This window comes from Vigna unguiculata, chromosome 1 (assembly GCF_037176805.1).
Source record: "Vigna unguiculata cultivar grain cowpea cultivar isolate G323 ecotype 2 chromosome 1, ASM3717680v1, whole genome shotgun sequence".
Taxonomy (NCBI): Eukaryota; Viridiplantae; Streptophyta; class Magnoliopsida; order Fabales; family Fabaceae; genus Vigna; species Vigna unguiculata.
Window position 1 is genome coordinate 28771126 of NC_140792.1, and position 23453 is coordinate 28794578.

At 32.3% G+C, this 23453-nt stretch overlaps 2 protein-coding genes across 2 annotated transcripts; both read right to left on the reverse strand.

The window, feature by feature from the left end:
* LOC114192804 (HNH endonuclease) lies at positions 1-6992 on the reverse strand. Its single transcript, XM_028082629.2, has 7 exons — positions 6451-6992; positions 4980-5034; positions 4520-4594; positions 4215-4306; positions 2753-2834; positions 646-729; positions 1-445 (listed from the first exon to the last, which is right to left on the reverse strand). The coding sequence occupies exons 1-7, from the start codon at positions 6801-6803 to the stop codon at positions 332-334; spliced, it is 855 nt and encodes a 284-aa protein (XP_027938430.2). The 5' UTR covers positions 6804-6992; the 3' UTR covers positions 1-331.
* A 12041-nt stretch (positions 6993-19033) lies between these two features.
* Positions 19034-20127, reverse strand: LOC114181982 (NADPH-dependent aldehyde reductase-like protein, chloroplastic). The gene has a single exon (XM_028068744.2). The coding sequence runs from the start codon at positions 19962-19964 to the stop codon at positions 19173-19175; it is 792 nt and encodes a 263-aa protein (XP_027924545.2). The 5' UTR covers positions 19965-20127; the 3' UTR covers positions 19034-19172.
* Positions 20128-23453: the final 3326 nt, after the last annotated feature.

The following is a 23453-nucleotide window of genomic DNA, read 5'->3' on the forward strand; positions in this document are numbered from 1 at the left end:
TGGGTGAAATCTGAGAATAGATTAGTTAAATATTTGCATTCACCAAGGCTTCCACACATACTAATCCATGCACCAACAAGCAGCTACAACACCAAGTCCTCCAAATTCAGACAGGAATTAATATGCATAGGTTTTACACAATCGTTGTGATTGGAGAGCCTTGTTTACAATTAATTTCTTTACAAAGTTGAAGTATCTTAAAATAACCTAAAAATCAAGATTTTCTTTTTTCTTTTTTCTTTCTTCAATTTCTATTTATTCTGGGGGGTGCCCAAGGATAAATTCAGTTTTCATGACATGCAGGACTATACAGCTATCACCGAGTGTTAACTCAAGGAGACCTAAGATACTGACGCCATTCTTCAGGTGTTCCCTTTCTTAATGTCAGCATTCTTAGGGCCGCAGCAGTTAGAGGTATGGCAAGAATGTCATAGTCCTTTGGAGCCTGAAGTACAAGAGTAACATTCACTTAATCGTGAAAATGGAAACATTATAAAGCCTGAATACTTTGAAATAGTACTATGTTTCAATACAACACCGTAAGTGAAAGTTGGAATTTTAACATTGACAACTCCTTGGTATGTTGCCCTTTCATGAATTATGGGAAGAAAGCAACTATGTTGTAGCTAGTTAAGTAGGTGGTACCTTTGGAGCCTTAATCAACTTCATTTTTGCCTCCTCCAAAGTTTTTTTACCCTTTTTGGAGTTGCATTTGGCACAAGCAGTCACCTGTCATCAGAAAATACTGAGTTCTAGATTCATATGTCAAGGAAGAAGCTGATAAGTAAAGAGGGAGTAACGAACGCCTATTGTGGCTGGGAAGAAATTATTGATTCTTGAGTATTCAAAATCAGAGGATTAACAAAACTGGATTGTTCAAAAAAGATGCATTTGACAGCACAATGTCGTCTGTGTCAATTTTTAGAGTGCTACTCATATTTTGAGCAACTTTGTTTGTTAATTGGTTTTAAGATGAAATCTGACAGGAATGTCATGAAGGTGAATCTGTTTTCTTTCTCAATGCCATTTTATCGTGTGAATTAGGACAACTAGACAGGAAAATATTCTGGGATGGTCACTACAAAAATGGAGTATGAAGACCAATTTTGGAAAAAAACAAACCATTTAGAATGACTTTCTGTTAAAAATATCAAACTGCATCTTGAGAAATAATTTGTGAAAGAAACAAATTGCCTATGTATAACAAACACAACTAGGATCCCAAACATTTGAATGAATATCGAGGGGAGGATCTATTTGACTATTTTCCGTTCTTAGGAATGTAGCCCGAACAAGTTGCCCAAACTGACAAGACTCATAAAAAATTTGTAAACTTTAGGTGATCTAATCCCTAGTGACTTCTGGGGAAATTAAGTTAAAAGGGCACCTAAAGATAAAAAAAACTGAATTCAAAAGTTAATGAAAGAAGAGTTATAGCTTGACTAATTTCAAAATGGCTTTAGCCTTTGAAGCATCCCCAAGGGTTATGGAATGAGGACATTTGGTGGATGAAAATTTTGAGAAAAGAGAAGGAATACTGGCAATGTGATCAAAAGCACCAGAATCCAATATCCAGGATCTACCTAGCATACAATGAGAGTATCACAATGTGATCAATTTGCTTTTGGCATTTTCCCGTTTGCTTGATTTTGGTTTTGGCATCATTAGCTTGACTAAGACTATGACGTTGCCAGGATGACTACTTTTCGACCAATGTCAACTCGGATTCTTTTCATTGATGTTAATAAGAATTACTTTTTTTGTTTTGTTAGAATATTTTTTGTATACCAGTATTATTTCTTGCTCGATATTAATTAAAGTTTTATCAGTCAATGTAGGGGAGACTATTTTCTTGCATATATGAATTAATTTTTTTTTTCAATCGATGTTTGCGATGATTATCTTTTTGTCACAGCAATGGTTTTTTTAATCATCAACAAAGATTTTATTTTTTGTAAATACTTTGTTAGCTATTTTTTAATGTTAGCTGGAAAATTTTCGGACAACATTAATTAGGATTGTTCTTTTATAACAATATGTCAACTGGGGAAATTTTTCAGTCGACATTGATAAAAAAAAAGCTGGCAAAAACACCCCAACCATCAACATTGTAAAAATAGCATTGATTAATGTTAACTTAAATAATTGTGCTCAACATCAACTGAAACAATCTCAGTTAACGTCAATCTAGAAAAAGTTAAGCAAATATCAAATAAAAAATGATTGACAAACTTTGACTCAAAAATAACATCAACCAAGATCAACTACAAAATATAATCAATTGACATTTTGAATTTTTAACAATTATTTGATATTTATATATTTTTTTTGTATTTGGTGATAATTGAAATACTTTATCCAAACAAAAAAATTAAAATTCATTAAATTTAAACTGTATTGTCCAAACAAAACATTTGAAAAATGAAACAATTTGAAATTAGATCAATTCAAATTCAATGTATTTGAATGTTTTAAAATTTGTGAAATTCCCTATCCAAGCACAAGGTAAGGGAGGATAGAATACTTGTCTGAAATTTGCTTGAGTGAAAAACACACTAAGCCTAGGGATATATACAAAACAATTACATAGAAAAAGTAAATACAAGATGCAATTTATAAGAAAGAATAATTAGGCTAATAATTCTAACTATTCTTTAAGTTATGATGAATCTTGGCAACTTATAAAGTGGAACATGGTTATTATTATGTAGTTTCCAGCAGTATTTTCTATATGGGTAAAAGATTATCTTACTAGATTTTCCCATGTCCATTCTCCACCTAACGCAGCGGGCACAACATGATCAATGGTCAAATTCTCACGTGAAGAGCAATACCTGTTGAGAAGGTCATATCATATTTATCAGTGCAAGGATTTGTATCTCAACTAACCTAATTACATTAGGCAACATCACCTTTGCATCCTTATGCTCTAGGTAATTGTATAGTAAAGGTAAACATAGGAAACTGCTTCTGACTGTTAATTTATTAGGAGTTAGGATAGTTAGTAGTTACAATAGCTAGCAGAAGATCTTTCTCCTGTTTTCTGCTAAATCCCATTTAAATAAATTCTTTGTTTTCTCTTGCCTGATTCTGTTTGTGGTTTGAGTCATAATTACTCCAAAAGCATGAAATATTAAGAAGGGAAACAATGAACAGACTCATGCTAACTAAGGGCTTCCACAAGGAACAAATAACAATTCATACATAACAATTCAGACTACCTAATTCTCGTAAATTACAAGGTGAATGAATCTTGCTGAACCAAACTAGAGATTGGGGAACAAGATTAGGGATTTTATATTTGAACACCCCCAACCAAAGGTAAAATTAAGTTGGATTTAGGTTAAAGTTCAGAAAATTGATGCTCATTTCAATAGTTCTAATTTTACATCTGAAATGAAAGGAGGGAATTCTTCTCTCTGTCTGATGTCTCACACAAAATGGAGAATCATTCCTATTAGACTAAATTGCATTACTGAAAGCATGGCCACAGTTGAGTTTTTTCCAGGTGCATGCACTTCAGCTCATCACAAAGTTGGCCTTACACCACTTTCCAGGTTCAAAGTCTTGTCCGTAAATAAATTGTTAATTAATACCATGGATCTATACATGGTTTTAGGAACCGGCATTCAAAACAAAGAAAAACATGGTTTTATTGCTTGACTGAAAGTGGATAGGACAAGGAGAAAGATCTTTCCTTCACTAGTTCCCCCTTTCACAATTGACCAAGCCCTTTTGAGTTCTGTTCAAATTCATTTCCCCGAGTCCTCTCCCAACCCAACCCTTACTTCCCCCAATTCATCTATTTAACTAATCCCTTCTTATTATCTCTCTTAGTTAACTAGTAGTAACCATTTTTTCTTCTCTTTCATCTTCCAAGCAACTCCCAATCTGTCCTAACTCCTAATAATACAGTCAAATTCTTAAAGTCTAGGAGCTGCATGGATCTTAGTAATATCAATTCTACAGAAATATATGTATGAAGACCCCTAAATTCCATTCAGTAATTTTTATTGATTATTCAACTTGGCTAACTGACATGTTTGGTATATAGGCAAGTTTACCTTGGCCGTCAATGACCTAACACAACTATCCTCCTTAACCCTGGCAAGGGGAAGCTATGAAAAACAGCGTTTCTGTTTTGTTGTGGTGAATGACAGAAATTAAACATATTTAGATTTGTTAAAAAATAAAGTTCAACACAGAGCACTTACTGACAGGTGTAATTGTCTCGAAATAGTATATTTTTTCGACTAAGATTGTTCTTGATTATTCTTCTTTTAACAACCTGAAGTAAATGAGGAACCTGTACCAACCACCAAAACAAAACTAAGTTGAGCTCATATTTAATGGACCAGGCAAATGACAAAAATTTTCAGCAATAGCCATTTGCTTAACAATCATTTATGATAAAATACAGAATATACATATTGATAGTAAATTAGAGCCACCGGTTGTACTAGAATGATGGCCAAGCACCAGAAATATTAATAAACCAAAAGCATTATGTTGTGCATACCCTTAAGACAGCTGGTATATAGAAAGATCCACTAGGGGAATTCACTGTCTTAGTATAATACTCCAGTACATCAGCCTGGAAAAGTGACATTTCAAAACATAATAACCACATTTCAGTGTTTGTCTAAAATAAAGAAGAAATAGAATCAAAAGCTGTAGCCGGAATCAGTATATGTGTGTCAGTATCTTGGTATGTGCAAACTGACCACCAGGCCTGGGGAACAAATCAAGTTCAGATTACACCAAAAAGAAAAGGATTAGAACTTGTTTCAGAGATACACCCCACTTTTGGAAATGATATATGCATTAAGAAATCCCACCAATACATTAAGAAGATTAGTTTGGTTTAGTTTAACATTACACATATTCATGTCTATCAAAAAATGATAAAATACATTAAATAAGCTCATTGCACACTATAATTAACATAGCAAATGAAAAGTTGAGCAGAAATATCTGACCTTCTCCATAAACTCCAAACATATAGCACGTTTCCAGCCTACGACATTTACTGGCCTGGAGCAGGATGACAGCAGTCAGAACCATAAGCAAAGAACTGAGCAGGTGTCTTGATATTGGTGACTATACAAGAGAAAATAAATCGTCACTATTTCATACTATTCACACACACTAAACACTGAGGCTATAAAGTATACAGTATTTCATCCCTGAAAAATAGATAACTGGCAGGAAGTGATTACACCACATAGTTTCAACTTATTATCAAGATAGATTTTTGTACTTATCTTGATTGAAAAAATAAAAAAACAAATAAACAGTGATAAACATGAAGCTGTGTGTGTCTGTAGAACCCACATCACAAATAATGCAAATGCTCCTTGACAGTGATCCTGAATTTCCCAAAGCAAACAACAAATATGTCATAAAAATAGTCACTCAAAGATAAAATACACATTGAGATCTAACATCAACTATAGATATGTGTTATGATGCATTGATAGTTCAATTTGTGCCACGTATCCGTGTCCAACACATATATGATACTTTATGATATTTTACTGATACTTATCAATGAAATATTTAACTAAAATGCAGTAATACTTTTATGATGACAATAATTTTTAATTTTAAATTTTGATCATGTTTAGTACATTTTTAATTTGGATTCACACAATAGCAATCATATATTTATCATGCTTTTAAGAATTTTTGTATACTTTCAATATGTATATTACATATTGTATTCTATTATTTTCAAAATAATTGTATCCATACATCATAGGATATGACCAAACAAGAGCTTACAAAGACTTAGGTAATTCTCACCTATTGATCTAGCCTTTTGGGGTTGAGTTCATTTTAGTTCAAACTCAAGACGGTATTAAAACCTATCATAGTGCTGACATTGAACAGGAGTATGTTGAAATCCTACATTGAATCCTCACCTCATGAGTTAACTCTTGAGGTTAAGTCAAGTCCAGCCAAACTAAAGTCGCAAATGTGTAAAGCTAAAAAATTAAGGAATGGATCTACCATTAATGGCAGAATGCATTTATACATCTCTCTACACTCACAAAGCCTTCTGTTAGGCAAATGGCAACTAATCAAACCCACTGTTCTTATAATTTTTCTATTGAGACTTCCCCAAATAAAGGAATTATTTATTACCATCAGTCCAAATAGCACAATAAATAACAATCAACAACTTGCCACAAAACTCCCGAAGCACTAAGTCAAGAAGTCTTCCTAGAGATACAACAACTACCAAACCCTTACTATCAAACCAGCTGGAAAGGTTAAGAATCAACAAAGTACAGAAACAGGAATTATAAAAGCATAAGACCACCCTGATGAGTAAAACCCCAAATGAACTTTCTCAATTCCTGTAAAACGTAAAGAGCACAAATATTATTACTGTGCATGCATAGCAACAGCAAAAAAAAATGCAAAATTATGCAAGAAAGAAGTAACCTGTAAGCTATGTCCAACACCAAACCACGGAAGCAAGACAAGCCATCTCCGTCAAACACATCATCATCCTCATCAAAATCATCGTCCTCATCGTCATCCTCATCCTCATCATGAACACTCCCATTTCCAGCAGTGGAGCTTGTCCGCGCATTACAACGGTTGCTTCTGTTACACAAAGATGATTTTGAAGCATAGTAAATCCTAGCAGAAGAACCCATGCACCTTGTTCTTCGCTTGCTGGTCTGAACTGATCTGCACTTGTAGAGAAAAGGGTCCTTCTGCTCCAAAATAGAAGACACGCCCTCCCCATTGAAGAGCAGCTTCAGCCGACCCTGCGTAGTGAACTGTGCCATAATACCCTTCACTTACCTTCTCCTTCAAACTTGAAAAGTTTGTACCTTTCTGCTGAAACTTTGCGACAAACACTCCGATATTTTTATTGGTAGATCATTCAACAACAAGACACCATTATAGGTCGGAGAGAAACTTGAGAAACTGAAACATTGATTTTTGCAGGAAAAGAACAAATGACCCAACAAAATTCATTCTGGCCACGGAAAACCCGTTACCACACATTATCTTGTCTTCCGAATATCCTCTGTGTTTGATCCGAATTTACAAATATGCCACCAAAAATCTGGTCATAAATTTTAATTAAACACATTTGCACTCTATTTTTTCTTTAATTTAAACGTGTATTTGTTTTATTATTTGAGGTCCTAAAATAATTAATACAGTGGTCAAGAACTTGAATGAAACGCTCTTACCAAAAAAATCTCTTTCAAAATCTATACATACAAATTTTATTTCTATGTAAAAGGACATTCTTTCTTTTATTTTGAAATAATAGTTTAGAATAATTTAGATAGTTATCCATCAAAATTTCCGAGTAGATAATCTCACATCTATTTATGAAATTAACTCAATAGTGTTCAATTTACATAATTGGTTCAAAAGATACCCAAACATTAGACATGTCAAAAACATACTTAACATTGGTTGATTATCGACTTCCATGAGCCGATATCTGTGTAATTTTTTCTTTTTGGTTTTTTATTTTCTTTTGTAGTAAATAAATATTTAATAAATATAATAAAATTTACAATTAATTTTATATGTTTAATTAAAAAAATTAAGATTATTTAAAATATATGCAAAAAAGGAGTTTATAAAATTTAATACTGATAATTATTATTATTATAAAAAAATATTAGTGAACAATTATATTTTTTTAAAATATAAATTTTGTTAAGCAATTTAGTATATATATATATATATATATATATTAGTGTTATTAATATAATTTTAAATAAAATTAATACGTAATTAATAATATAATACACGATTTTTAAATATTAAATTAGTTAATGAATTTGTCAATATTAATTAGTATATGTGAATTTTGATATATTAATAATATATGTTGGTTTAGTTGAAACAAATATACTTAATATGTTGAATTATGTTGTTGGTATTATTGTTATATTTTTGTTATTGTTTTAGGACTATTAGGTGTATTAGAACATTAGCATTGTTTGTAGGGACGAAAACTTCCTTAGTCTTCAATTAGACTTCATTTGAATCTTTAATCAATCTTAATTCATTATCTTAAATGTTTGAAGCCCCATAGACCCGGAGTATCCAAGTTGTGCTATCTAGGGGTCTAGCGGGCAAAGGTGAATTGAGTTTACACAAGATCTATTAGAACTTGGGTTCTAATGGGTCCACAAGATTCATATTAAATGTTGAACTTTGATAACTCGAGCGATCATTACATCATTCTCCCCACTAAATTGGTATTTTTAAGATCGTTTTGATCAGTAAGCCAATGTGAACTATAATAACATGACTTTAGAAGTTACGTCAAAGTTGCCTTGCTGGTTTGAGAACAACTAATGTAGCTCGCTCAATTCACTAATAGCAAATTTTTGGACCTTGCAAAACTTTGACTAACAAAGTAGATATGTTAAACCAACACCAAACTAATGGCTTGATCAATAATCCTAATACAAAGGAGCATTATTTTATGACCAATTGGCTTGAGCATCACCAAAGGATGTGTCAATTAATACTTCAACTATGTGAATGCATGTTCACATTCCTTAGTCCATGTGAATTGTCTATTGCAAGTAACATCAATTGTCTTGTAACAAAAGTCATGGGGTTAAGTCATAATCTAATCATGATGTTTGGGTTGCTACACTCTTAAGTAGAAACAGTTGTGCCCTGATTATCAGTTATAGCTTTTAGCACAATGATAAGCACTTAATCCAACAATTGGTATTATAATCAAGGTCACAAGTTTGATTTCCAATAGAACAATTGTTCATGAGGAGATTATCGGGGGTTGGACAATTATCCTGTGGTGTAAAGCAAGTGCATTGAATCACAATTGAAGAATGTGATTCCTACAATTGCTAAGGAAAAGATTGTTGCAGGTGACATTAATTGTCCTATGGTTGAGACCAAGTTATTTAAATCATAATTGAATCATGATACTTGAGTTGCTACACTCTTAAGAAGAAAGAGTTGCACTTGACTATTAACTATAGTTTTTGGCCTTGTGGTAAATACTTGATCAAACATTGTCATTTTTAATTAAAGATTGGAAGTGGGGAAAACCTATCTATTATAGCAGTTAAGAACAAAGATAGTGAAGTCAAACAAGAGTTGTTGTACTTCTTTTATATTAGTGGGATGTTTCATGTGTATGATGTTGGGAAGTAAATATGAATCCTCTAAGCAAGCTTTATTTAAAAATATTAAAGTTTATACACATCCTCTACTTCTACAAAGACTTCTTTGGCACTAAAACATTGGATAACCAAGTAGGATATTGAATCATTTGTATGTGGTCACCCTTAACTAGTTTAAGGGTCTCCTCCTTGATAACCTCTCTTTTATCTTCACCAAATTTTCTTCGTCTTTGGATTATTGATTTAGCTGAAGGATCCAAGGCTAGTTTGTGTGACAAAAAAATAGGGTTCCTCCTTGACATGTTTGTAGTCAACCATGCAAAAGTTGTTCTATTAGCTCACAAAAACGGTCACAAGCTTCTCTTCCAAACAGACTTTCAAGTTCATGTCTATCTTAATTATTTTCCCTTCCTCCAACAATACCTCTTTTATGTCTTTAACAAGTTACATATGACAATCTTCAAACGTATTTCTAGGATCTAGATTGATCATATTTATTTCTTACTCTTCTTAAGTCAAGGCATAAATGCAATAATTACATAGACTTCCCTTGTAGCACTTTTGAGTCACATATGGATCGACTCTGATAACAACGATATTTCCCTCTATGGTTAGATATTTGACTTTTATATGCAAAGTGGAGATTGTTAAGAGATTACCTATTGAGCAATATGTCGTAGGAGGAGAGAGCATTCACCTCTAAGTGTTTGATAACAAGTGTTTCTTTTGAATTCGCTTAAGCCAAAATTCGTTCACAACTCATCATATTTGTTTACCTCAAAGGGGTATCCCATAAAACCTACCAACACCCTATCAAAATGTTTCAAGCAATATTTTAGTACTTTTAGGCCCATAAAAGTTTCCCAAAATAATATTTCACCTAAACTTCCTTGATCCTCCAAGGCTTAATGAACTTTTTGACTTACCATTACAATTGATATGGCAATTGGGTCATCTTCATGGGAAATGTCATCCTCTTAGTCTTTTTTTTAGAATGAAATGATCATAGAATCACTTACATATGAGCTTCAAAGCTTAACATTCTTAATTTGACAACTTATCGTTTTTGCGTTGCACTTGTTGGCCCATCAACTAGTGAAACCACAAAAAATGCCATTGAAATCCCAAATAGAGGTGTCTCATGCTCTTCATTCCCTCGTTGTTTTTTCTCAAATCGATAGTCATTGTCAGTATGGGAATATCTCAATGTTCATTAGACTCTTCCTTTCTCTTTTTTGTACATAGATAGATAGATGTCTTCTTGAATTAGTTTTTCATTAGCATGTTGAAACTCATATGAAACATCTTAGTAGGGCTATATTTGTGTATGCCTTCCTTTCCTTGAGAATGTTGTTGGAAAAAGAAGATGATGAAGATCATTCTTTAGAAGTAAATTTTTTATGATGATAAAAACAAGTCCAAAAACTTAAAGTGATAACAAAAGATATTGGAAGACTTGTATTTTATTTATGTATTTGATTAAGCCTTTGTAATAAGTCACATATTTAGTGAATAAATTTTTTGTAGGACTTAACTTAGAGAGTCATAAAGCAACATGCACAAAGATCACTCAAGAAAGATTTTATTTATCCAAAAAGTTGTGATAATCAAATATCACTAATGATAATCGATCATTTAATTGAAATCAAGTTTTTTAGAAGATTCTATGTGATAATCGATTAATCATTGTTGATAATCGATTATTATAAATAAAAATGTTTTTAGAAAAGTTTATATTTTAGTCGATTATCTTTGTAAATAATTGATTATCAACGACAATTGTGACTTGACTTTTCAGATTCTTGACCTAATTTTCAAATAAGTAGTCTATATATTTATGATAGACCTATTTCGGAAAGAACTTTTCATTCAAAGGTGTTGATCCCTTGTGGATTTCAAGGGAGGTGTTGATCCCTTGTGGATTTGAAAGGAGGTATCTTTTATCTCTTGTGGCTTCAAGAGAGGTGCTTTTTATCCTAAATTGTTCTTATTATGATTGTAACATTCAATTTAGTGTAGACGTAGGGTCTTTTGATCTGAATCAAAATAAAAATACATTGTGCAATTTTCTCTTTTCCTACTTTCTTTAATTATCTGTTTATCATAAATGAATTTATCTTTGAATAATATTTTGAAAAGGGAAAACTTTATAAAATCACATTTTTTTATTAAGAAACCAATTCAACTCCCCCTCTCTTGGTTTTGTCCAAATGCAAATATTCTGCTGCAACGACCTTAGCAAATCTTACGAGTTGTGTTGCATTAGCATCCTTCAACAACTATCTTTTAGATAAATTGAAAGGAATCCACTGAAAATCCAAGTCACTATTGTTATCCTTAAGCGATCTATGTTGTGGGGAAGATATCAAAGGCTTGGATTTGTACCTTCTCCAATTTTCATCCCTGTTGGGTGCTTATTGAATCCATCTATTTTTCTCCTTGGTCATGAAATTCTCACACTACAAGAAAAAAACCTTCTAGTGATTAAAATAAGTAGGTTGTAATGTGTGACCGAAATAGCCATTAATAGACATTTATCACAAATTAACTACCAAAACAACAACTTAATAAATTGTTAGTGATCTTTATATGTTTAACGACTAAAATAGCGATAGAAAATGAAAGTGGCTAAATATGTGTTGCTAAATTGGTGGTTATATAAAGTAAAATAAAAGTGAAGTTCTAGGCAATCAACCAATGACTAAAAATTAATTTATTTCAATGACACATTTGGTTTTAGACACTAAGTTAATTTTTTGAATTCAACCACCAAATTTGAGACCCAATTTAGTGTGTTATTAGCGACTCAATTTGTTTCAATTGCTAAATGTGATTCCACTTTTGCAATATATTTAGCATTGTCTCCCTTAAACCCACAAATTCACAAATTCGTTATCCATTAAAACAATGAAATTGAAATCAAGTATTTTACTAGTTCCTTTCTCTCCCATTATCATTATGCCATCGTAGGTGTGACCTTACATCCCTTCCTTGCCCACAAAGTCCTTTCTCAACCTCACTAGCATAATGAGCTTGTGTCCTAACAAGTTCAAGCTAAAATTGGAGTTCAATCGAAGAAGAGGAAGCTCGAATGACATTCATGAGTGTTTGATTTTTGTTTTGGTACTCAATTGTTTGTCTTAAACCTTTGTTTTTTTTTTTTTGGTTTAAGGGATTTAAAGTTATTAAGAAGTAGATTTAAAGTCACATTGAGGAAGTGTGTCTGGTTCCTCTATTTCCTTCTCATCCATGTCTCAACTTTAATGTAAGGTCTCACTCTTTCTAATGACAAGCATTATTGCGGGTAATGTTTAGTTGGCCAAATAAATTTCAATTTTAAATGGAAAGCATTTGGTTGGATTGTTTGAAGTGCATTCTTTTTGTTTAGTTAATTTCTTATCAACTTTGATTGTCTTTTTAATTTGTAACATTGAATTGAGTTAAATGCTCTAGATAAAATCCTAAAAAATAGTTGGTATAAGAAAACGATGAGTCATGATCAAAAAGCTATAATATATATATATATATATATATATATATATATATATATATATATAAAGTAAAATTAGATAAAATTTTACACGAAATTAAATACATACATATGCTAGTAACGAAGGATAGAAATAAAAATCGTGAAAGACTTGAGAGAGCATTGTTTGGAACAAAACGATAGTGTAGAATAATGTGTAAGAGAGAACACAAAACAATAAGATAGTGGATTGAATATTAAAAATAACATACAATATTGGAGAAGATGCTAGTGAATAAAGGAAGTTTTTGGTTTATATAGATAGATTACAAAGGCATAAGGTTTGAGTATTATTACTCTTATCAAAATAAGAATTTTTATTGGACATCTTTTAGATAATTTAAAATTTTTAGTGATCAAGTTGGAACAATTGTAGATTCTCCATTGGACAGGAAGTAATGTGACTTAGGCTTTAAAAAATTGGTTCACTCTCCAAATTAGACTTGAAATTTGTGTGTATATGCTATTTATCTCCAAAGTAACAAAACATTCTTATTTATAAATAAAATGACTACTTAAATAAATTAGTTTTGGGAATAGAGAAACAACTTCCCTAATGACTTTATGTTTTTTCTTATATCAAACACTTTCGTTGTTGTCATTAAAAGTTATATAAAGGGCTCAAAGATGGTGCAACTATAAAAGTTAAGAAGCTTCTATGGACTAAAGTATGTCATTACATATTTTATTACATGTATTTGGTTTAAATATTTTTTATTTCTTGTTTATTGGATCTGTACTTATATATTTTGTCATTTTCAATTATAAATTTTATACAATGATGACAAAAATATATTCTTAACATTCAAATATATATATATATATATATATATATATATATATATATATATATATATATATATATCTATTTCTTATTTAGGTAATTAGTATACTAGAATGAGGACAAGATAATGGCCACATTGGGTGTAGAAAACACACATTTGAACTCTTTTTTTTTATCATAATTAGCTTATTTATTTTTTGAAATTTGATTATTCTAATTTGTTACTCTATCAAACATGGTATATGCAATAAGTTTCACTGGTAGATGACAATAAAGGGTGATGGTTGTAAACCACTAAATTATGGTGGTCGAGATGTTCTAGCACCAACTCTCCCAATTATTCCATTCATTCAACAACCATGGAGTCTAGATTTCCTATTTATGAGGAACCCTCACTTTTTACACTTAAGGAGCAACATGGTGATCATTTTGTAAGAGAATCATCTCTTACTAGTTTTCTATAGTGTTCACTATGAATCAATCTTCATTGATTCAGAGTCACTTACACCATATTATAAGTCTGGCAATATAATTAATCAAAGGCTCTGACTTCATGCTGAAAAAAGAGAGTAAGTACAATTTAATTATTGTTTTCTAATGTTTCATTATTTGCATATATCATTTGGACAATATGTTTGAACATATATTTAAACGGTCATTCTACTATAATCTCACACATCATCAAACAATTTGATAAACCTAGTCCCACATGGAAGAAAGTTTGAATTGAACTTCAAGTTAGATGGTTAGGAGAGTTTAAGGTAATTTCCATTATAGTTACATTTAAATGTTATTTTATTATTCTACTATGTTTGTTTTCTAATTGATTTTCATGCAAAAAGATTATAGTTGAGATCTAAAACAAGAGCAAGTCATAAGTTCCATGCAAAAGGCTCACATACTTTAAAAAATGTAGTGAACAAAATTAGGATTAATCAGGATAAGGGGAACTTTGATTCCACTAACTATTTGAGCAACCTTTGCCCTAATTAAAGTTTTACAGAATAATAAAACAAGAGTGTCATTGTCTAGGCAAATCAAACTATTGGGAAAGGAGCATCAACCTATTATGCTAGTTCCATATCTATTACAACTCACTTTAAGAAAATGGTAATCTTATTATACCTTCATATTTTCTATATATTTAATTTAAATACAATATACTAAACATATGTATTTAATTTTATCTTGTGTTTAAATATATGTTAATTAAGGAGCTTGAATGACCACCAACTGCTTAAGAGATTTAAAGAGTACAAAGAAATTAAAGAGCAGAGAACGAATCAATGATAAGACCTGTGACCTTGTGGTATATTTAAACTTCAATATACAATGTAATGGTTGTTATAAATTTTGTTTTTCACAACAATCACATTCGACTTCATTTTCAAGAAAAATATAAGCAATGTCAAGAAAAAACCTAACAACATCACATGCTTAGAGGCTTATTTTCACAAAATTATCTTGTGGCCTTCATTAATGACAATGAAATATATTTAGTTGTTGTTAGAGTTGGAATAAAAAAAGGAAATGTGTATGAACTTGGTACATTAAGTAAAAAGGTTCATTACTTGTATAAGTGTTCATTCTAGTACTAACCAAACTCTAATGGTTCATCAAATGTGTGGTTGAAGGATCCTCTTCCTCGTGAGGGTTTGTGCACAAGCCTCTCATGATGGAAGTATGTGAGAATAGTGGTTTCAATTCCTAGTTTCTAGAAAGTGGTACATAAAATCGATTTTACCTGTTCCATAACAAAACTCGAATACTCAATACCAAAACTCGAATATATACAACCTCATGTACTTAACCAATGAATAAGAATGACTATCTCGAATAAATTTAATTTTACAACTTTAATTGAACTTGTTTCAAAATTTTCTTATTACCAGTTTTCACCATTCATATTCAATTGATTTGATTATTTCCAATATTATAAATTTTGGGAGAATTTAGTAATTGGTGATTTGACAACTCTACGACATAACATGTAATGCCACTACTATTTTATGCACAACGGGTTCAAGTTAGAAAGTGAAAAATATGGATGCAAACTATTACATAAATTTACAAAGGTGTTATGTTATAGTAAAAAAAAACATTTGTTATTTAATTATGGTATGGTGAGATTATGTTTCTTGCTTACCTCAAGCTTAATATGCTCTCCTTGTTATATAAGAAAAGTTAATTTTCAGAATTTTATCTTCTATTTTTGTTCTAAGCTTGTTTTAAGAGAACCAGTATTAGGTTAATCAAAATCATAAAACTTTCCAAATTTTACATGTTTCGTTCTTTCATTTTTCTCGAGAGGTTCTTTCTCTGAGATATTCGACACTAAATGAAAAAATGGGTCAAACCCAACGGACTAGCTCGCCAACCCATTAAAAAAAATTGGATCCGAACATAAATTTTCACCTATCAACCCACCTCAGCCTAGTCTGTTCAACCCGTCAACTCGACGGGCCAACCAACATATTTAATTGGGTCATCCCATTATAAAAAAAGGTTAAATATTTCATTGGTCCACGTTTTTGTACCAAAATATCAATTAGGTCTCCAAAATTTTTTTAGTCTCAATTAGGTCCATATTTTTTAAAATGTGTAACAATTAAGTTCATTTTGTTAATATGATGTTAATGACGTTAAGGATGTGTCATATGTCAGCTTCTCATTTTTTTGAATTTTTAAATTATTTTTTTAAATTATTTATGCAACGTGTCACGTCAGTATTGTGCCACATGTTAAATCAGTATGGTGACACGTGTCAATTCATTCTCTAAATCTTAATTGGGTCCATATATTTGTTATTTTGATTCCATTTTAGTCCTTTTTTCTTAAATTTTTAATTTTATCTTCTCCAAATTGAGATCAAATTTATCTTTTATATAAATATTATAATGATATTTTTATTATAAATAATAATTTTATTATATATTTTTTGTATAATTACTGATTTGGTACCCTAACTTTTTTGTTAAGTTCAATTTGGTACCCAAACTTTTGGTTTCTTCAATTTAGTACCCCAATTTTCTAATGAGATTCAATTTGGTCCTTTCCGTTAAGTTGGATTTAACACCGTGTCCGTACAGGACACATGTCAAGCCATGGAATTTTTTAATTTTTTTTAAAAAAATAAAAAAAAATTGTTTTTCAAAAAATTTAAAAACTGGCACGTGTCAGTTTATCATCGTGCCACGTGGCAGCTAACAATCATGACACATGGCAATGGTAATAGTTGTTTTCAATTTAGTACCCAATTTAAATTTTTGGTTCAATTTAGTACTCCAATTTTTTAAAATCATCCAATTTCGTCCTCTCCAATTTGAGACCAAATTAGTAAATAAGCTTAATTACAACTTATATATACATGTTACAATAACTTTTTCTAATATATACATCAAATCATTTCACCTAAATACTTAAATTATTTTATTTTTTACATTTTAACCTTTGTAATTTTTTACACATGAAATTTTTTACACTTGTAAAAAATAAAATAATTTGAATATTTAGGTGTAGTGATTTGATGTATAAATTCAAAACAATTATTTTAACATGTATATATAAGTTATAATTAAAAACAACTATTACTACTGCCACGTGTCATGATTGTAAACTGCCATGTGGCACGATGATAAACTGACACGTGGTAGTTTTTAAAATTTTTGAAAAAAAAATAATTTTTTTTGAAAAAAAAAATTTAAAAAAATTAAAAATTTTATGCCTTAACATGTGTCCTGTACGGACACGGTGTTAACTTCAATATAATGGAGAGGACCAAATTGAATCTCTTTATATAATTGGGTACTAAATTGAACAAACTAAAAGTATGGGTACCAAATTGAACTTAACCAAAAAATTGAGGTACCAAATCAGTAATTATACATATATTTTTAACAATATTAAGTTTATTTAAATTTATATTTTACATTAAATTTTATTTATTTATTTTAAAATTTTAAATATATTTATTTTAACTTGTTACAAAATTGTTTTAAAATTTAATATTTAAATTTGTAAAATTGTTATTTTTAAATCAATTATAACATTTGTATATAAATTATTTAAAACAATTTTGTAACAAGTTAAAATAAATATATTTAAAATTTTAAAATAAAATATAAGTAAAGTTTAATGTAAAAAATAAATTTAAATAAAATTAGTATTATTAAAATATTTAATAAAAATATAAATTTTAGTTAAAATATTATTATAACATTTATACAAAAATTAAATTTAATCCCAATTTGAAAAGATAAAATAAAATTCTTTTAAAAAAATTATGATCTAAAACATAATCAAAATAATAAATATATGAATCAAATTAAGAGTTAGATACTGACTTAACAAGTGTCATCATATTAACTTAATAGATGATACAATGCCCACGTGACACATGGTAAATAATTTTAAAAAAGTAACAAAATTTAAAAAAAAAATAAAAAACAATAAAGAGTTAACATGTGATGATACATCTTTAACAATGTTACACCAAAATGAAATAGACCTAATTATTAAATATTTTAAAAAATATTAACTTAATTGAAACTTAAAAAAATATGAAAAATTATTTTAGATTTTGGTAAATAACATGAAACAAATGGAGTATTTAAAAAAAAAAACATGTATTGTTATTTTCTCGATGTTTATTAGCTCTGTCAACTCATCTCTCGTACTCAGACTCTCGTCATCTCACGCTCACACTCACAAGCAAACGTCCATCCCTCCCACCAACGTTGACGAACCGCCACGAGTGCAGCCACCTCTATGAGTGTAGGATGATCGCAACGCAAGCCAACACCACAACACTGTCGCAGACGTTAGCCAACACCACTACGCGACGCCAGAAAGGAGAGAGCAACGGTTCCCAATGCAGCGGCGACCACCACCACACACGAACAGTTTTTGTAAATGATTTATCCCTTCATTTCGCAATTTTGCCACCAATTTCCCATCCCTAATTTTGAGTGTCTCTGTTTTGGGCACCTTTGCGTTCTTCTTTTGTATTTCTCTATTTCTTCTCTGATTCATAGCAAAGTTAGAGAGCGATAGGGAAAGCAACCGAACAAGCTTGTAACTTTCCTAATTACCAATTTCCCATTTTCACTACGAATCTCAAGGGTTTTATTGGTATTGAATTGATACATTCTAATTTTAAAAAGAAATGGCTTCCTCGTGTGCAACCAGCGTTGGATCCACCGACCCCACAACTGCAGCTTCATTCTACGACTGAATGAGGACAACTAAAGGGCTTAATATTGTTAACTTTCAACCCATCCTGTCCAAGTCGGCTCAACACGTCTCGATCATCCTACCACTATTGTCGACTTATGTTTTCTAGGATCATTGAGCTACTTAGATTAGGTGGTCTCACTAACCAATATGTTTAATTCGTCCCAATGTTGTGTTATGGTGTTCTTCCTCTTCTGTTCTAGCTCTTAAGAAGGGTAAATCTCTCTTGAAACTAAAAGATATAAACTCTAGAAGAAAATCCTCCAAAGACTAAATGAAAGTTTACTAGCGAATGGATCGTCCAAATTTTGAGTAAGTATAGATGAAACTAACAAATATGCATGATGAAATTGTGAGATTATACTCATTCACTGGAAACTTATTAATACGTGTATGTGTGTGAAGTCTGGCATGTTATTTCCATCTTCCAATTCAGTTCAAGTAGAGAAAGTGGATGAAAATGAAGTGAAAGAAGTGTGGATTAAATATAACCGCCATTGACACGAACAATTTGACCATTGAGCCATTCAGCAGCATCAGTGGCCAAGAAGCCCACAACAGGAGCCACGTCTTTGGCCTCACCCAGCCTCCCCAAAGGACTCTCTTGCATGATCCTATTCACAGTCTCCTCCGACTTCCCCTCAAAGAACATCTCCGTTGCGATGGGCCCCGGCGCCACGCAGTTCGCCGTGATCTGCGTTCCCTTCAGCTCCTTCGCCAGCACCTTCACCATCGCCTCCACCGCAGCCTTCGACGCAGCGTAAACACCGAACCCCGGCCGCAGCGCCGCCACCTGCGACGACGTCACCAGGATGATCCGCCCCCCGCCGCCGCGCTTCAACCGGTTCGTCGCCTCCCTCGCGCAGATAAACGCGCCGCGCGTGTTCACCGCGAAGGTATGGTCGAAGGACTCCAGAGTGGTGTTCCCGATGGAGGGGTACGTGCCGTCGAGGACGCCTGCCGAGTTGACCAGGATGTGTATCGGCGAGTCAAAGGCGCGCTCGGCCGAGTCAAAGAGGGACTTGACTTGGTTCGGTTCGGACACGTCTGCCTTTACCACGACGGCGCGCGGCGTGGGGGAGTTGGCGTTGATTTGAGCGGCGACTGAGTCGGCTTTGGATGAGTTGGAGGTGTAATTGATGACGATTCGCGCACCGAGAGAAGCGAGGTGAATCGCGATTTCGCGGCCGATTCCGCGAGAGGAGCCGGTGACGATTGCGACTCGGTCTTGAAGAGGAAGTGGTTGGGGTTGAGCTTGGGAAGCGGTGGCCATTTTTGCGTTCCGATGCCGTATGTATCTACTACTATGTTATTTTATTGTGCACTTCAACGTGCTGAATTTGTCTTTGCTCTTTATACCAGAATTACAAAGTGCTTGGAAAGTTTTACAACAATCTGAAATTGAGATTGAAAAAGACACTCACTGTTTGAAATCTGAAATGGAGATTGAAAAAGATACGCTCACTAATTGAAATCTGAACCGGAGATTAAAAAAAGGAAAATGATTAAATGAACAGTGCATTTTGACTACTGCATTACTATCTGACGTGAAAAATAAATTTTAATTTTTTTTCACATGCAAAGGATGGAGAGGCACGTGATGGGATTAAGAACATTTGTGAAATAATAATTGCAAGCAGCAAGAGAAAAGAAAACCACTCGCAGACCACAACGACCGGTGTGGAATCCTTTGAAACTCTCTGCCCCTTTCCTGCAAAATCCACTCTTCATAACTATTTAATGTTTTTTTTTTTTGTATGGTATTCAAATTTTACTTAAGGGTTAAATGATGTTTTTTTGTACTTTGAACTATTTGACGGTATATGGTTAGAGCAATATAGTATATGTATGACATTGTTGTTATTATGCATTTTTTTATCTATGCCACACTCATTGATAAAATTCATATTATATATGATAACACTGGAAGGAATAACTGGTGACCACTGACTTATTAATTGGTGACCTACTTTAAACTTTTTGCATAACAGTTTCACCACTGCTATGTTGTAAGGAAAATCACAACTAAAACATTTCTAGTGTATTAGAAGACGTCAATAACATGTAAGGAAGGTATATTTACTCTAAGAAAATTGTTGTAGAATAATTGGTCCACAACTCCCACCTCAGACACATGATAACAGTGAATGCATTAAGTAGTGTCCCTACATGTATTACATGGTGACCTGCCAATTACTTTTTGCACAAAAATATCAATTGGGGTTTGCTGTTACGGTACTAAACATGTATACCATTCATAGTGAATCACATGACCTTCAAAGCATGTATGAAAGGTATATTGAACCTAATAAATATTGGTGTGAGATAATTGGTCCACAAAATTCAACTCTCACATATATATTGACTCTGGATGGAATAATTGGTGACCATTAACTTATTAACAAGTGACGTACCTTGAACTTTTTGCACAACAGTTTCACCAATGCTCTGTTGTAAGGAAAACAACATCTAAAACATTTATAGTGTCTTGGAAGACCTTAATAACATGTATGGAAAGTATATTTACTCCTAACAAAAATTGTTGTGTAATAATTGGTCCAGAACTACCATCTCACACACATGACAACATTGAATGCATTAACTAGCACTAGTACAAAAAAAGTCTATTACATCGGTTATTTTGGGCCTATTACATCGGTTTTCTCACCGATGTAGTAGTTCCCGATGTAGTAAGTGTTTGATATATTACATCGGTCCCTGGAACCGCTGTAATATATTACATCAAAAGCGGCAGCAGCAGCGAAAAACCAACGGCAACAGCAGTAAACCCTAAACCCTCAACGACGCGGTGGTGCGATGGAACGACGGCAGCGCGAAAGGGCACGATTCAGAGCGCGGTTCGGAGCTCGACTAACGGCGGAGGAACTCCCAAGCAGTGGCGTCGTTGTTCGAATAGCAAAGAGCGGCTCCGTGAATGGTGGCGCGATTCGCGAAGGTCGAGGAGCAGCTGCGTTGAACAAAGAGCGGCAGCGCGAAGAGGGTCTGCGCGGAGGAGAGGAGTGGTTGCGCGAAGAAGCGCCTGCGCGGAGGAGTGGCTGTGTGGAGGAGCGGTCGCGCGAGGAGAACCTGCGGTGTTGTGCGGTGGCCGTGCGGGGCTGGTGTGGAGCGCCTGCGCGACGCCTGCGCGGAGGAGTGGTTGCGTGGAGGAGCGGCCGCGCGAGGAGAACCTGCGGTGGTCGTGCGGTGCTGGTGTGGTGCAGTGGCCGTGCGGTGCTAGTGTGGTGGTTGGGAACGAAGAGCGAAGAGAATGCAAAGAGAATGAAGAAAGCACGAAGACGAAAAGGAGAAATGAGGGGGAAAACCCTGCTGAGAAAAATAAGGCATACTACATCGGTTAAACAGGGGAACCGATGTAATATAATTGCTATGTGCAAAAAACCTATTTTTTTTTTAATTTTTTTTTTAAAAAATGGGTATTACATCGGTTGTGTTGGGGAACCAATGTAATATAGTTCGCAGAAATTTCAAAAATGCCACCGCGCACTGTACTACATCGTTTTTCGTGTAACTGATGTAATATCTTGTTGTAATATACCATTTCTGCACTAGTGTAGTGACCTCTAATGTATTATATGGTGACCTGCCAATTACTTTTTGCACAACAAGATCAACTAGGGTCTGCTGTTATGGTACTAAACATGTATACCATTCATAGTGATTCACATGACCTTGAAAGCATGTATGGAAGGTATATTGAACTTAATAAATATTAGTGTGAGATAATAGGTCCATGAAATTCAACTCACATATATATTGACTTTGGATGGAATAATTGGTGAACAATCGAGAAAAATGATCATCTCACCTTAATCTACTTTATATTGATTTTTTGTCTTGTTTGAATACTTTGTACTAGGTTTTTAGTTAAAAGTAGCTCAATCTATTGAGCTAGAGAATTTGGCTTTGAAGATAACTTATCATGTAAGGGAAGCTAAAAATTTAGAATACTACTTTTTCATATTTATGGTGATGATGGTAAGGTTGTGATAAATGTATGTGATAATCTAAGTATGGTGTATCAAACTGATCAATTGGTACTATACAAGAAAAAGTATCTATAGTGATACTAATATTCATCATTAAAAATTATAAATATGTTACTAATATAATCTTGTGACAATAATTAAGATGTCACTAATAACTTTGTCACTATTGTACTTGTGACAATATTTTTATATATCACTAAAATTAAAGTATATTGTGACAAAAATAATTATCACTAATAATTTTCTATAATAGTGACAAAAATACACTATCACTAAAATTAAACTATATTGTGGTAAAAATAATTGTCACTATAGTAATTTGATGTAATAGTGACAAAAATACACTATCACACATATATAATAAATTAGTAGTCACTAATATATATTTTATATATAATACCAATATCAATTAATTGTCACTCTTAATACTCTAATTATTATTATATTTGTGACAATATTTTAAAATTATATTATTAATTCAAATATTTTAGGATAATTATTTTTATTTTTATAATTATGAATTATTTTTTATAATTATCATTAGAAATTATGTTAATATTTAATTGTCACATTCCTTCTATATCATAATAAATAGACAAATAATTGAAAAGTGTTAAAATAAATAACAAAGAAAATAAATGTACATCAAATATAATATTAAAATATAAAGTATCAATTACATTTTAAATGTTAAAAAGAAAATACACTATAAATATGTACTAATGAATCCAAATATAATACATATGATCATTTAT